The sequence below is a fragment of the Phaenicophaeus curvirostris genome, chromosome 1 (genome assembly GCF_032191515.1).
Source record: "Phaenicophaeus curvirostris isolate KB17595 chromosome 1, BPBGC_Pcur_1.0, whole genome shotgun sequence".
Taxonomy (NCBI): domain Eukaryota; kingdom Metazoa; phylum Chordata; class Aves; order Cuculiformes; family Cuculidae; genus Phaenicophaeus; species Phaenicophaeus curvirostris.
Window position 1 is genome coordinate 66,966,343 of NC_091392.1, and position 14,662 is coordinate 66,981,004.

Below are 14,662 nucleotides of genomic sequence, written 5' to 3' on the forward strand. Positions count from 1 at the left end.
AATAAATCGTAAGAAGTCAAAATTAGACCATCAGTAAGTGTCTAAAACAGAAGAGTGACAAGGGGAAAATTTTCAGTAGCAAATACAGGAAAATAAAACCTATGAGGTGTTAAAAACCCCCAATTCCGAGCTTCAGATTTAAATCAAGATAATACACAAATGTCAGAGGCCTAATCTTCCTTTAGGATCTGTAATGTTAGAGGAAACGCAGATGGCACAGTGATAAAAACACTGCATCTGACCAGCGGGTTGCTGCTGTTCTGCTCCACTAGAAACTCAGTAGAGGAGGGAAACCAAGAAATGAGAGAGCTGAGCAATGAGAGGGGGGTGGTCGTAACAGGCATCCCAGAACCTATGCTGCCTGGGTGCAAATGCAGACGAAGAGGAGTGCCCAAAGCAGAATGAGAGGCGCTTCTGCATACCGTCACGCTATCCCAGGCTTTCACATCAAACTATCTCTGCTGCTACCGATGGGCTCTCCAGATAGGCTGTATCACAGAATACAGCTCAGCCAGAACAAATTGGCCAACTGAACTTGGGGTGAAAACTTACAGCGTATCCACAAGTATTTACTGGTGACAGACATTTAAAACAAACAAACAAACAACAACAAAAAAACCTGCTGATAGGCCTGCACTCAGTTGTACTGGATGACAGAAGTAATTGAATCTACTGATCAGGATTGTCCTATTTTGCCCCAGTTTTAGGGGAAGGAAAGAAAATACTACCTTTCTTCCCAGAGAAGGTTGGAAGACCAGACAATCAATTTTGGACGGATCATATTTTGCTGGCAGTTGTTCCAATACAATATGGAAAAGTAGGAATTATAAAAATTATATATATTATATATGTATTATTATATTATATACGTACAAATTAAAAGAAAAATTTGGCAACTATAGTGGCACAGACCCTCCAGCAGAAGATAAAGAACCTTAACTGTACTGAGCTTAAGATACTGTGATAACATATTTTACTTAACGTTTTTAAACATTACACAACTACCCTACCAACACTGAGTGTTACAGACAGTTGAACACAGCCTATTTCTGTGGTTGCAGTGGGAGGGAAATACCCATTTAATTTGTAGGGAACAGATTTCACACCAAAAAAACCCAGTGCATTCTACACACTGCTATTATAAGCACAGCCAAACAGATCCAGAACTGTGTATCAAGTTGGACCAGGATTAAAAAAAACCTCAAACATTTAGAATTATGAAGGAAAAGATAATTATCTTCAATGGAATATGATCAGACAACATGAGGTAAAGCCCTAGGCTTTTTAGTAAAGATCAGAAATTAACGTAATTTCACATTTCCTGTAAAAGACACCACTTCCCTGAGAATTCTTACTCCCTCTACAATTCTGGCTCAAGGGTTAAAGACACTGAGAGAAGACCATTATTCACAAACTGCATGGTTAACTTTCATTAAGTCTAGGCTTTTGTATAGGTAAAAGAACCTATGACATACTTGCCTTAAGGCATGCTGTAATACATAGTCTTTATAAAGGTCAGGGACTGCTTGAAGGCACTTACAGGAGAACTAGATTATTGGCATTTTCCCTCCCCAAATTTTTCCTTTTGTGGCAGCTCACAAAGATCACACTTCACCTTAGAAAACAGATACACTGTCAAATCCTAAACACAGGGAGTCAAACCCACCACCGGTCAGATTTGCAAGCCCTTTGAACTCATATCATTCCCTACTAATACAAGATGCAGTTACACACTTTGAAAAGCGTCATCAGAGAAATATGCTCAACACAGAAGCCAACCCTGTTCTGTCATTGCTGTAGTAGCTACACAACATAACACTTTAGCTTTCTCTGAAGAAGCTTCTGTTTCTATCCCTAAAGTCAGTTACCAAGGGTTGACTGCCAGTGCTATCAATTCTTGTATGTAGTGAGGAAAAATGTTATGGAATCAAAGCAGGCAGACGAACATGGCAGAAGAAGTCACACCACCACGGAGCTGAGAAAGCAGTCATTTTTAAGCAGACACTGACCTCAAAAGCAAAATGTTTAACCAAGTGTAATTTGAAAGCAGTTTCTTTCAATTACTGCTGCCCTCTGCTGAAGTACATTGCTCTTGAAAGTGCAGGAGCAACAGAGTTAAACAGCTGCAATGGTGATCCAGGAATTGTCAGTGAATTGTCAGTGTGGGGCATGGGGGAGATTACCTCTGGAGGTGGAGGACTTGGAGGTTGGGACCATTTTTTCCTCCTCCTCTTTTTCACGGATGTGTGTCCAGTGCACATCTGCGAGGATCTCCAGAGGATCCACCGGATTTACAATCTGCTGCAGTCTAAGGTTTCCAGCTAGCAGGAGGAGGGCATGGCATACCAGGTTGTAGGCAGGGTGTATGAAGGACAGGGAGAAAAAGATGGGAGAACAGTGGAAAGGAAAGGTAACACATCGTAGGAAATGAAAAAAAGAAAAGAAGAAAATATTACTGGCTAAGATTAGTTTGCAAGACAGACAGAAAAAGCTCAGCATTGTGTGTGCACGCATAAACCAATACAGTGCTCCTCATACGTCCCATCAAAGCCGAATAACGCCATTCCAAAGGCAGAGAGATGCTATTAAAAACATCATTGTAGGTTATCTCTATTGCAAGCAGCTTTGCTGAAATGAAAGATGTTCTCTGGGTGTCCAACAGTATGTGGCAGGTAAATACCAATTCAGCAGAAATTTCCAGCTCTTTCAGCCGATTCATTACCATTATTGCCAAAGACACCTTGCTGTTAAGGGCAAGGGAGAATCTGCGCTGCAGTCTGATGCACCAAAACTAAAGCTCTTTCCTTCCCTACTGTTGGGTTAAGCAGCCCTTTCTATGATGGGTACATATTTCTTTGTGTTTTCAACTACATGCTGGATCTCGGAATTACGTGTGCATGTGTGTGTATGCACACATGAGCACACATTCACTTTAGTACTTCAGATATTATTTTGTTTACTCCTGCTCTTTTGTACTGAATTGTTCGATAATTTTTTGTCTGAAGAATAACAGTATTTTCATTATGATTTAACAGCCCCTCCACTTCCCCACAAGAAACTTCTGTCACACATAAATTAATTTGTTTAAAAGAAATTGCATTATCCTTCAATTACCTACCTCCATGAAACTCAGCTAGTTATGGTGTGTCAAAGGGAACAAGGGGCATCTAAGTAATAGATGTGTGACTTGTTTAACCGCTGCAGAATATCCACCTTGACAGCATCTACCCTAGTGAGTATTATGCTCAGAGACCCTGTCTCTATTACTGTCTGCTATGGGACTATAGCTCAGGTTTTATTTGTCCATAATAAAATAACTCGTTCTACAGGGGGCAGGTGTTCAGTGTCTGCAGGAGTGGTCTTCAAAAGCAAATGACTCATCCTGAAAGGAAAATGCCCACTCACTTTAAAAAGTAGGAAGTCAATTTTCACAACAGCTGGATTACCACTGAGTAGAGCAAAATACTGTTTCAGCAGTTTGTAACCTCAAAAGCAGTTAGATTTTCATATGGTGCGCTAGTGTTTGAAGGAAATAAGAAACATTAGCAGCATTTAGAAGTTGCACTAGTTATTTGCTGGTGTCTCATTTTAACAAAGCTCCTCTCTCCCAGCTGTGTTTTCCCCAGACATGACAAAAGTCTTCGGGACTTCCATTTCCGGAATGACTTTGTGCAAGATTTGGCATTAAAACTGCAGAAGAAACATGCAGAAGGAACTGCAGGAAGAAAAGAATCACCAGCTGGTTATTAAAGGGGAAGAGGGTTCAGATGAACAAGCTCAATTCACAATTTATCCAAGTATTTAGCAGTTTTATGTCTCTCTTCCCTCATCAGAGAGGTTTGTTTATCAATAGGCACAACCGCATGGTCTACCAGAGCTACTGGACATCCTGCTGGGATAGGGACCAGAGCTTTCCCACTCCATTCGAAAGCACTTGCATGCAGGTCCCAAGATGAGTAGAGTTAGCATTTGCATCGCCACACAAAATACTGTGTTAAAAGGTTTAGGTTTGCCAGCAATAGCTGAGAAGTATATAGTCACTCCGCAAGGCTCAGAAAGAGCAGGTCCCACGTAATCTGCATGTTTTAAAATGGATTTCTCTGAGTTTCAGACCAGTGTAACACACCTTCACAGTGACTCCCCAAGTCTTTAAGACAGAGGCCTGAACTTCCTCTGATTAGGATATGGGTCCTTCTCTTTTTTTCCAGTACATAAACAGCAGCACAGCCAGCCATGAAGGACACTGGCTACCAGGCAAACCTAACTTCTCCTTGAGGTCTAAATGCTTGAGAATTTCAAATTACATCTAGCAGACCTTTCCCTCAAGGCTGCCTGCTAAGCTTTGCAGGAAGCTGGACATTAATTGCTCTTACATTTTGAAAGGTAGCTTCCCCTCCAGTTCCCCCAAACCATTAACTGGCACTTTCTAAGCAGAGGGCAGTCTCAATGTTTAACTTAAATGGAATGAGAAGCTACTCGGAAACCCAACTCCTTAAGAGCCAGGTCTACAGCACACTAGGAGCTGCAACAGGAGGAACTTCTTCAGTTACGCTCTTCAGCCACCTTACTAATACTTCTCATTCCTACCATCACAAATGTTACATTGGAAAAAAATTATAACACCTCTTCCTTTTTTTCTTTAAAAAAAAAAAGAAAGTTAGAAGCTCAGCTACAGTTATTACAACCATGAGCAGCAAAATAGACAGTTTGACAACTGCATTTGCCCTCCTACCTGCAGAAAGGCACTTGGATTTTCCTCTCATGTATTCTAATGAATACATATGTGGCTCTACAGAACCACATTGAGGAAATATGGGATTAATAAGCTATTAGGACCCAGCGCCAACCAACCACCAGAAACAAACTGCAAGAGAATGTATCACAGAAAATAACACAATCAGTTAGTTTGGAATGTCAGATTAATCTTATGCCCATTATACAGCTGAGTGAATAATCTTGGGGGATTGCTGCAGCATGATTAGCTTCCCCCACAGACTTTCCCCACTGACACACACTCACAGAGGATGACAAAAAAATGCAAGTTTGCTGACACAGGCAATCTAATGTCAGTGCTTATGATGTGTCCCATGTGCCTGACATTACATAGGTGCAATTAGGCTGCGTGTATGGAACAAATCTGGAGGTCGCTATTCACGAACATTACAGCAGCAAAATGTCCAGGCTTTCTAGATATCCTGAGGTACTTGGCAGCTTTCTTTTTCCTAAAAAACAGTGGCTCTTGGACCACATGAAGATAACAAAAGCTACCAAATCAGTTTTTAGGGAGCTGGTAAGACCATTAAATAAAACACAGAAACTTCTTATGTGGGACCTGCTCTTTAAAACATTCCCCCGCCTTCGGGGAAATGGAAGTGGAGATGATTTATGGGTACCTTTAAATGTACCCATGTCCTCTTCGTTTGAGAGACGTTGAAGCCAGAGGCCTTGCTGCAGCTCACTCTCCCAAGGGCAATACTCCCCCTCTACAGCAGAGGGAACCACACATCCATATATAACACCAGACACACGTGTACACACAAGCGATGGAGAGAGAGAGAGAAAGAGAAAGAGAAACGACAGAATCAGAAAGACAGACTGTCTGGAGATCCAGCAACTCCCCGTACTCCCGCTGTATTCAAAGTGTCTGACAGGAGAACTGCTCAGATGAAGTGTCTGTCAGAGAACACCATGGACTGAACACACAACATGCATGTTACCATATTTTAAAAGCAGGCTTGACTTCCACAGACTGCAGTTATGGAAATACAGCTCTTATGCTGAACAAGTAGCCAAGCACTCTGCTGAACTAATCAGCGAAACTGCCACCAAGACTCAAAAAACGACCTCTGCTTGCATTAGGCAGCCAAAGACCTTTGTGAAGAAGTAGCTCTTTGGAGCCTACCAGTCTTCACAAAAAGGAAATGTGAGTACAAAGACAAAGACGAGATCAGCAAGAACTTTGGCATGGGGGTGAAACACTGGAAACACAACTATTCTTAGCACAAACTTTGCATTTTGGTGACTGAGACAAACACAGGGGAAGGAGTCTTTCCCTAAGATTTTCCACAGACATACCTCAGAGCTAACATGGGAACCACCTGAACTCCTTGATTTCTGAAGGCCGTCTTTTAACTAAAGAGAGCTACAAGCAGCTTCTTCTGGGATGCCCTGATGACACGTTAGAGGGCACTACCCCTTAGTGAGGCTCTGTGCAACAATTAAAACACTGCCTCCACAATGCTTCCAGCTCTTGCTGCCAAAGAACAAAGGGCATATTCATATCCAATTCCCAATAATAAAAAAACAACAATAAAACAATACAGTGTCACAAAGCTGTGAATTGCACATGTTGGCATAGTGTATGGGAAGCATCTTGTGTTGGTACTCTGCTGTAACTGCCCTGTGGGAAAAGATCTTCTGAATCCATAATGATCCACTTCAAGATTTCCTTGACAATAACTCCCTCAAAAATCAATGCAATAAAGAGGTGGAAAAAAGAAGAAAAAATTTCCAAGGCAAATCTTTCTCATTCTGCATGGCAAACACTCAACCCAGTTCTCCCTGCTGTCTAGCAGAAAGGAAGGAAGGACAAATCAATCTGTCTAACCTTCACTTGACTCCTCATCTTCCTCCTCTTCATCATCTTCTTCCTCCTCTTCCTCCTCATCGTCTTTGTCCTCAATCTCATGATTTTCCTCAGCCTCAATCTCTTCTTCACTCTTTCCCTTCAGGAGGGCATGGATGCGCACAGCCTCTTTCCAAGGCACACCACCTAAGTCTGAAGGGGGTTGCTGAGGCAGCAGTAGTTCATCTTCTTCTTCCTCGTCTTCTTCCTCCATCTCAGACTCTGAACTACTGAAAGGGTTTAGAAAAAAAAGATAAACAACTAGTTAATGTTTCCTAGGTCAGTCTTAGATGACTGACAAGCTGCTTCCCTACATACAAGTCCAAAATGTATGATGGAAACAATGCTACTAATTCTCTGATTTCAACATTTCGTAAGCATTTAGTGACAGCACCCTGTGGGCTGCCGTACGGTCCTTGCTCTGCTTCTTTTAAAAGTGAGGCAGCAGAAAAGTGCCTGCGAAGCTAAGTCCAAATATTTGTGCAGCATTCACTGTTATGGGTCATGACAGTTGAATACAGCAGAAAGTAACTACTTTCTCCATATCAAATTGTTTTGGATAACCAGTGTGCAATGGTTAGCAGTGTCAGGATGTAGAGGGTCATGTCTTTCGATAATGGCACCTACTGCTCGCATGTGGGGTAGCCAAGATGTTTTTGGCACTTGCTGAAGTAAACCACGGAAGGTTTTGGGAGTAGAAAGAATACACAAGACAACTATCAGGCAAAAAGGATACAGCATGTGAGCTAAGGAGAGATGGAGAAAAAAAATGCAGAATTCCTGGCTCTTCTACAGGCAGAACTGTAACATGTATCCAGTTAAGCACACAGTGGCAAGGAACTGTAGGAAGCAGTGCAAGGATAATTACAATAATGAGCTGCTTATTCTCACAGCAAAGTCTAGAACAGGCAAAAGACTAAATTATTACTGCTTTTTAGTAACATCTCTGTTTAATTCTATAATAACAGTTCCTTAGTAAAAGCAGGAGGGGCAAGAAATGTAACTGTCTATACAATCACATTTATCTAGCTCACTCTTACATGATGGAGTACCTAGAGGTACTGAGGAGAAAGACAGCATTTGTCACTGGAAAATCAATGTGAACTATGGCACATTCAGAGAACATATCTGCAGGGTGAATAGGTCCTCCTCTTCTCTTCCTTAACAGATCATTGTCATAAGAGAATTGCATTTCATAGAATCATAGAATCATAGAATAACCAGGTTGGAAGAGACCCACCGGATCATCGACTCCAACCATTCCTATCAAACACTAAACCATGCCCCTCAACACCTTGTCCACCCGTGCCTTAAACACCTCCAGGGAAGGTGACTCAACCACCTCCCTGGGCAGCCTCTGCTAGTGCACAATGACCCTTTCCGTGAAAAATTTTTTCCTAATGTCCAGCCTAAATCTCCCCTGGCAGAACTTGAGGCCATTCCCTCTTGTCCTGTCCCCTGTCACTTGGGAGAAGAGGCCAGCACCCTCCTCTCTACAACCTCCTTTCAGGTAGTTGTAGAGAGCAATGAGGTCTCCCCTCAGCCTCCTCTTCTCCAGGCTATACAACCCCAGGTCTCTCAGACACTCCTCATAAGACCTGCTCTCCAGGCCCCTCACCAGCTTTGTCGCTCTTCTCTGGACTCGCTCCAGAGCCTCAACATCCTTCTTGTGGTGAGGGGCCCAGAACTGAACACAGGATTCGAGGAGCGGTCTCACCAGTGCCGAGTACAGAGGGAGAATAACCTCCCTGGACCTGCTGGTCACGCCGTTTCTGATCCAAGCCAAGATGCCATTGGCCTTCTTGGCCACCTGGGCACACTGCTGGCTCATTTATTAGAGCAACAGTTGGATGTTTCCCATATAAATCTTAAAAGGCCAAATTTGTTTTGACTGAAGGACAAATCAATGTGAATGGTTAAAGTTTGCATGCATTATCTGAGAATAGTATTCTACTTCTGCTGCTTCCTTAGGACGGCTGTCACTGCAGCTAGCAGTCTTTGGCAGAACCCATTTCATATAGACAACAAGAAGTAAAAACAACAAACTGAAAATAATGAAGTTTAAATTTCATGTAGGTCTATAAAATAGAAAATGTACAGTTGAAGTAATTCTGTTTCCCAGAGAAAGAGGCTCTTAAATTCTGCTCAGTGTTCTGCATATATATAACATTATTTTGCTAAAATTACAATCCACTACTTCACAGCATAAACCAAGTATTTATTTTTAACAGGTTGTTTGGTTTTCACATGCTAAATACTAAATACAAGCACTGTTGCATGCCATGGACTGAGTGCATGTTCCAGAAGACTGAAGCATATTCCAAAGGCTTTACGTAGATATCATCACAGAGATAAAAAGTGATCGTTCCCCTCCTCCCTGATTAAACTTCCCACTCTTTGGTATGGAAACAAACCTGACAGGTGCTGCATGCTGGGGTTTTGTGTGCTGTCAATAAGGTTGACTGCTGCTCAACCTGTTGCCATGACTGCTGAATGGGATGAGCTGCTGCTCTTCAACCAGCTGGCTTATCGCATGTAATACTAATGACATAAATGCTTTACCACATAGCTCACTTTACCTTCTTTGGCTTTTATTTATAACCTGTTTTTTGTTTGACCTTTCAGCATGGAAACTCTGTGCCATGCAAATTAATTCAACAGCTGAAACTGTTTTTTTCTATAAAGCAGAGATCAAAGAAAGTGGGTTGCTTTACAGGATTTGTATAAGCAGTTGAATACCTTATTAAAATGGTGCACCTACACAGAGTTAGTGCTGAGCAGAGGAACCAAAACCTGAACTGCTGAAACCAAGCTCTTCCCTTGCCATACAAACCCACGCAGCACAAGCTGCTTTGTGATAGGCCTTCGAAAGGCCACAGGGCCAAAACTGCAGATAACATACTAGGAGTTAATGCAAGTTACAGGGAATGAATAAGGCATCTAAAGGGTTTTCTGTCCCTCAAAAGCTGTGTAGTCAGGGAGGGTTTGATTGCTTAAAATATTTTTTTTTTTTGTTGAGCCTTAAACAATATTAACTCTCTTTTGAAACAATATATTTTGAATGCTCTTTTCTGTATACTTTTCTCTGCAGTGTGCAGGCTCCTGATGTGTGCGTGCTGGGAAGCTGTACACCAAAATGTGCGGTCTCTGCTTGACTTAGAGCTAACACCTCACTGAACCTTGAAGCCCAATCCATTGCTTTACAAGACACAGAGGGAACAAAAAGTTCCCCATCTCCTCTGCCTGCTCTTAAACCCTGCAGCGCTGCACCAAGACAGTGAAGATGATCAAATCAAGGCTTTGGTTGGCTTGTTGCAGGAGTCAAACTTCTTTTCTTTTGTTGCTGAAACAGTGGTTGGAATTTTTTCCTTTTTATTTCTGCTCAGTCTTTCTGTGACATATCCTGCAGTGGGTAGAGCTGAACAGAGGAAACCTGACAGCAACATCATTTAGAAAATTCTCTCTCCAGTGCCTGGTCCACACAGCCTTATCAATACTCTCAGTAAAGTGCTTGCCATATTTTGAGCAGAGATTTTTCCATGTCAAGCTGACAAAGAATTTGATCTATTTTCTCCTTCCTCTCTATTGTCGAGTGTGAGTTGCCCACTAAACACTGCTTTTTGCATGCAAAAGTATGTAATTCAGTCTATTTCAGACAGAAACACCCAGTTTAATACAGTTACGGGAATCCATGTAAGACAAAGGGTGTTTAATGTAATGCCCTGTGAGAGAAAATCAAAGTTGCAGAGTCTCCACAATCCTGCAAAAGAGCTCTTGTGGATGATCAACAGCTTCATGCCAAAATGCCAAGACCCCGCTTCTTTAAACTAACTCTTCTCCTCCTTTTGTAGGCTGCCATTTACTGAGCAATAATAATACTCTACACCAGTAAATTTTGGTTTAGAGCTAGAAACATAAAGGACTAAACCCCTCTCAATATCTAATGCCTATTTTGCCACAGTTGATACAATTCCTAGGCCTAAGCAGGGAGCTAAAGGAAGGATAAATGAAGCAAATGGAGTTTGTACCCTCCCACAAAGTCTTGTGATTATTTAACCAGAGCAAGAGGCAAGAACTCAATTTTGTAAAATGTCAAAATAGTATCTTCTAAAGTAATCAATATGCTAACAAAATAAACAACAAGTGTTATTTAGGTTTCAGGGAAAACAGTTGTACAAGATATTTGCAATTGCCGGGCACAGCCACGTGTACAAACTCTTTGTCAAGGCTGAGTTCAGGCCATTAAACGTTACCCCTTTCCATATGCTGTACCTTCAAACCTATCTTATGAGATAAATGGCAGATTTGGTACTACATACTAATCCTGGAAACATTTTAATTAACGTTTTTATTCCTGCATTCTTCACCACACCAATTCAATTTAATTTCATGTATAAATGTAGTAAGGAATTTCTCATACAGCCCTGTAGGCAATGCATACATAGAATATATTTGTAGACTAAGTCTCAGGAAACCAGTAACAGTATTTTCCAAGTTTATTTTAAGGATACTACTGAATTTACTGAATGCTGAAAAGGTAAAGGTTGCTATGGCTACAAAGGAAAGTAGATTATTAGAAACCATATTAAGAGATCAAGATGCTGCAGAAAGTGTGTAATTGACTATAGAGTTCACAAGCGTTCTTCATCAAGTATTTTTTCTCAATGATCCTTGCAATAGCAGTTTCCAGCAGTTCTACCTGCATATATTTGGATCCTGGTGTGCTCGTACATCATTTTGCAGATAAACAAAAATTTGTGAAGGTACAACAGTTTTCAACAGCCATAACCATTGCCTCAAACTGACATCTTTCAAGCATTGCATCAGCATTCAATCAGGATTACGTGCGTGTCAAGCTGAATCTTTAAGTCAACAGTGTTTTTCAATTGTAACGCAAAACATACAGAAAAGCAGTTAACTTTGGAATCCCCTCCCATTTGAATTCATGTTCTCCTTGCTTAAAAGACTTATTTGTCTTCGATACAATTAAAAAAAGATCTTAAAATGCCTTCCAATTTAGGACTGAATTTCATGCTATTATAGTACTACAGGTATCTTTTAAGAATGGTAGTAAGCTGTTTAGAAGAACAGAAGCTACAAGATAAAGTAACTGTGTACACATGCAGAACATTTGTAGCAACTTTAGAAAAGACGTGATATATAACATATAAAGAAAAAAAATATCTAAGGGAAAAGCAGACCAAAATCTGTTGAGATAGGTATAAAAAAGCTTGCAGATAATGTGTGCTAACCTGCTGGGCACATCCTCTTCTGTTCCTTTGTCCAACACGCTGCTCAGATTATGCTCTGCTAGTGTCTCTTCAGGAACCTCTTCCAGTTCTTCTTCTCTTTGCAGTGACAGTCGGTAGTTCTCCAGCTCAATCCGCTCAGGTGTGCCACGCAGCCGCTTAGCAAGGCTGGGCTCTTCCAGCCCATTTACATTAGAACCTAAAGAATAAGCCCATGAACAAACAATAAATGCAACAGTCAGAACTATAATCTCTTAAAGAAATTGAGCAATTGGGACAAAAAAAGGACATGAGGCAGAGGGAGGTAAATAAAGCGAGAAAATACCTTACATCATTATCCTGTTCGCCATTATTGGGGAGCCACACTGCAAAGAATCTTAGTGGTTTTGGCTAATAGATGCTAAAAAGAATGTTAAATGTCTTAGTTGAAAGAGGAAAAAGGGACTTTTCAGCTGCAAAAACTAGTGTTGCAATGAAGCCTTTGCAGTAAGTACTGGGGAAGGCCTGGCCACAGACTGGCTGTATTCTACGAGACATAGTAGGAATGCTATGGGGCAACCCTGCTGCACATTGAAGTTGTTACCAGTCAAGGCAAGTCTACAGAGTTAGGGAGCTAGAAAATGTTATTACTACTTCAAGAAGAGGAATGGAGGGAAGGAAGGAATGAAAAAGGCCCACTTGGACCGAGTTTCCAAACATTTTTAGACTTGGATTGATTTCCTTTTTAATCGGCATTTGTGATCAAATAAACCACAGGGTAAAAATCTGAGTAAGATGACCGAATACCACAAACCCCAGAAAACTTCAAGGACATGTGAACCAGGCAGTTGGAGAAATGCACACAGGAGCTTCATTCCCTGCCGCACTCAACAAACTAATTTCTAACCTGCATTCACCTAGCTCTTTGTAAAAGTCTAGTGTTTTGTTTTAAATAACGTGCCACCACTTACCCTTACCCAGCTTATTATTTACAGAGCACAACCTTTCCTTTTGCTTTGCTAAACAAGCCAAGCCTTCCTCTCATGAGATAAACTCTTCAGTGTGCTGATCATCCCCTAGGTCTCTGCACCTGTCCCAGTTTGGATTAATCTTTCCAGAACCTGCATGATTAGAATTGAACACAGCTTTCCAGAGGGGGCCTTATCATCATAGCATACAGCCTTGCCAGAAATCTCTCATCTGATACACATTGAGAACACAGTTGCCTATTTAAATGCCACATAATACTGGTGGCTTTTATTTATTGAGTAATATTCAGATCTTTCTCCTTCTCTGCTTTCACCAGATAAGCACCTTGTGGGTAGCCAAAATTCTCAACACTTTCTTAGTGCATGATCCAGTACTTTCTACTATTACATTTCTATTTTTAATATCATAGTCTGCAAAATGTTGCAGTTCTTAGTGTATGACATGCCTTTCCTCCTCTGCACTGATGAGGATTTGAAATGTTGCTTCAGCAATGAATTTCATTAGCAGAGTTTTCTCCCCTTTGTTTGCCATTAATCTTAGTGGAAGTATTACAAAGATCAATCCCCAGATAATTTTTTTTTTGTGAAACTCCACAGCCTTCAGATGACATTCAACGTCATTATTTCCTTTTCCAATAAAACTTCTAACCCTTCATTTGAGTCAACTTCTTGGCTACTTGACACTTCATATACTACTCCCTCATTTTATCCACTTTAAATAATTATTTCCATGTGGCAGCTCTCAAGTGCTTTACTGAAGTCCAGACTGCCTGAATGCTCGATATTTCCCTTATGGAGGTTATCAGTTACTTCATCGATAAAAGCTGTCAGGATAGTTCAGCATGGTCTTTGGTGAATCCATGTCACATTTCATACCACTTACCTTCACAAACTCAAAGTACTTCACTTGCAGAACTAGCAGGCCTTAGTGATTCCTTCAAGGAAGGTGTTTTATCTACTGTTTAAATTAACTGATAACATACTTGTTCAGATCATCTTTTTTCTTTCTTATTTTCTTTTCAATTGCTTCTCTGCAGGTCACACTCCTGTCACTCAGTGGTCACACAGTACTACCCTGAATTAGATAGTCAAGGTACATCAGGAGAGCTTGATTTCACCATAGACCACAAAGCTCACAATTTCATTGTACAACACTTGCACTCTTCTGAGATGAAGACTGTTTTGTGAAATTTTATTTCCATTCATTACAGTACAGTAATATCTAAATTTTGTTTCCAGCTTCATTGGTTAACTTCCATTTCCAAGTCTTCCTACACATTGATTTCTTTTGCTCCCATGTCCAATGCCATTGTCCCAAATGAAACTGGAGGCCAAGTATTCATCTGATTGCATAACAACACGAAAACTGCATTTTATGTCAGCTTCATCTTCACGGTGGACTCAGTTCTACTTTCCCTTATCTTGTTTTTACTTAGATGCTTAAGGAATACAGCTGTTTGCCTTCCTTTCCTTTGCAAAGCCTAACCCAGCAGGAGCTTTGGCAATGTTCACTTTACCCTCACATGGTTTGATCTCCAAGGAAGTTTTTGTTTTCTTTCTACATCCTTTGCAGTTTCTCAGTTTATTCCTAAGAGCCATTTTTCAGGGCAATTGCACACTCAGTCTTTCACACAAAACTACATTGGCCTTACCATAATTAGTGGCATTTATTTCCAACCGCTCTCCAGAAAGATAAAATCTCACAAAGACAACTGCTGGGAGTGTTTTTCTCTCCTCCTTAGTGTTATTGAGCCCTCTGTGATGTGGGCAAGTGGCTGCTGTGCCCTAGGCTGGAACTTACAGGGCTTCTTTCTGGTATA

At 41.0% G+C, this 14,662-nt stretch overlaps 1 protein-coding gene across 7 annotated transcripts in view; it reads right to left on the bottom strand.

Annotated features, from left to right (window-relative positions):
• MICAL3 (microtubule associated monooxygenase, calponin and LIM domain containing 3) overlaps positions 1-14,662 on the bottom strand; it is a 571,168-nt gene that overhangs the window by 435,753 nt on the left and 120,753 nt on the right. For 5 of the 7 annotated variants that reach the window (XM_069861231.1, XM_069861266.1, XM_069861258.1 and 2 more), the window contains 4 exons: positions 11,878-12,073; positions 6,608-6,855; positions 5,394-5,483; positions 2,184-2,321 (listed from right to left, as the gene is read on the bottom strand). In XM_069861231.1, the coding sequence (XP_069717332.1) occupies positions 2,184-2,321; positions 5,394-5,483; positions 6,608-6,855; positions 11,878-12,073 (672 nt within the window). The remainder of the gene's footprint in view (positions 1-2,183; positions 2,322-5,393; positions 5,484-6,607; positions 6,856-11,877; positions 12,074-14,662) is intronic. The other 2 variants (XM_069861285.1, XM_069861276.1) reach the window with 1 other exon arrangement.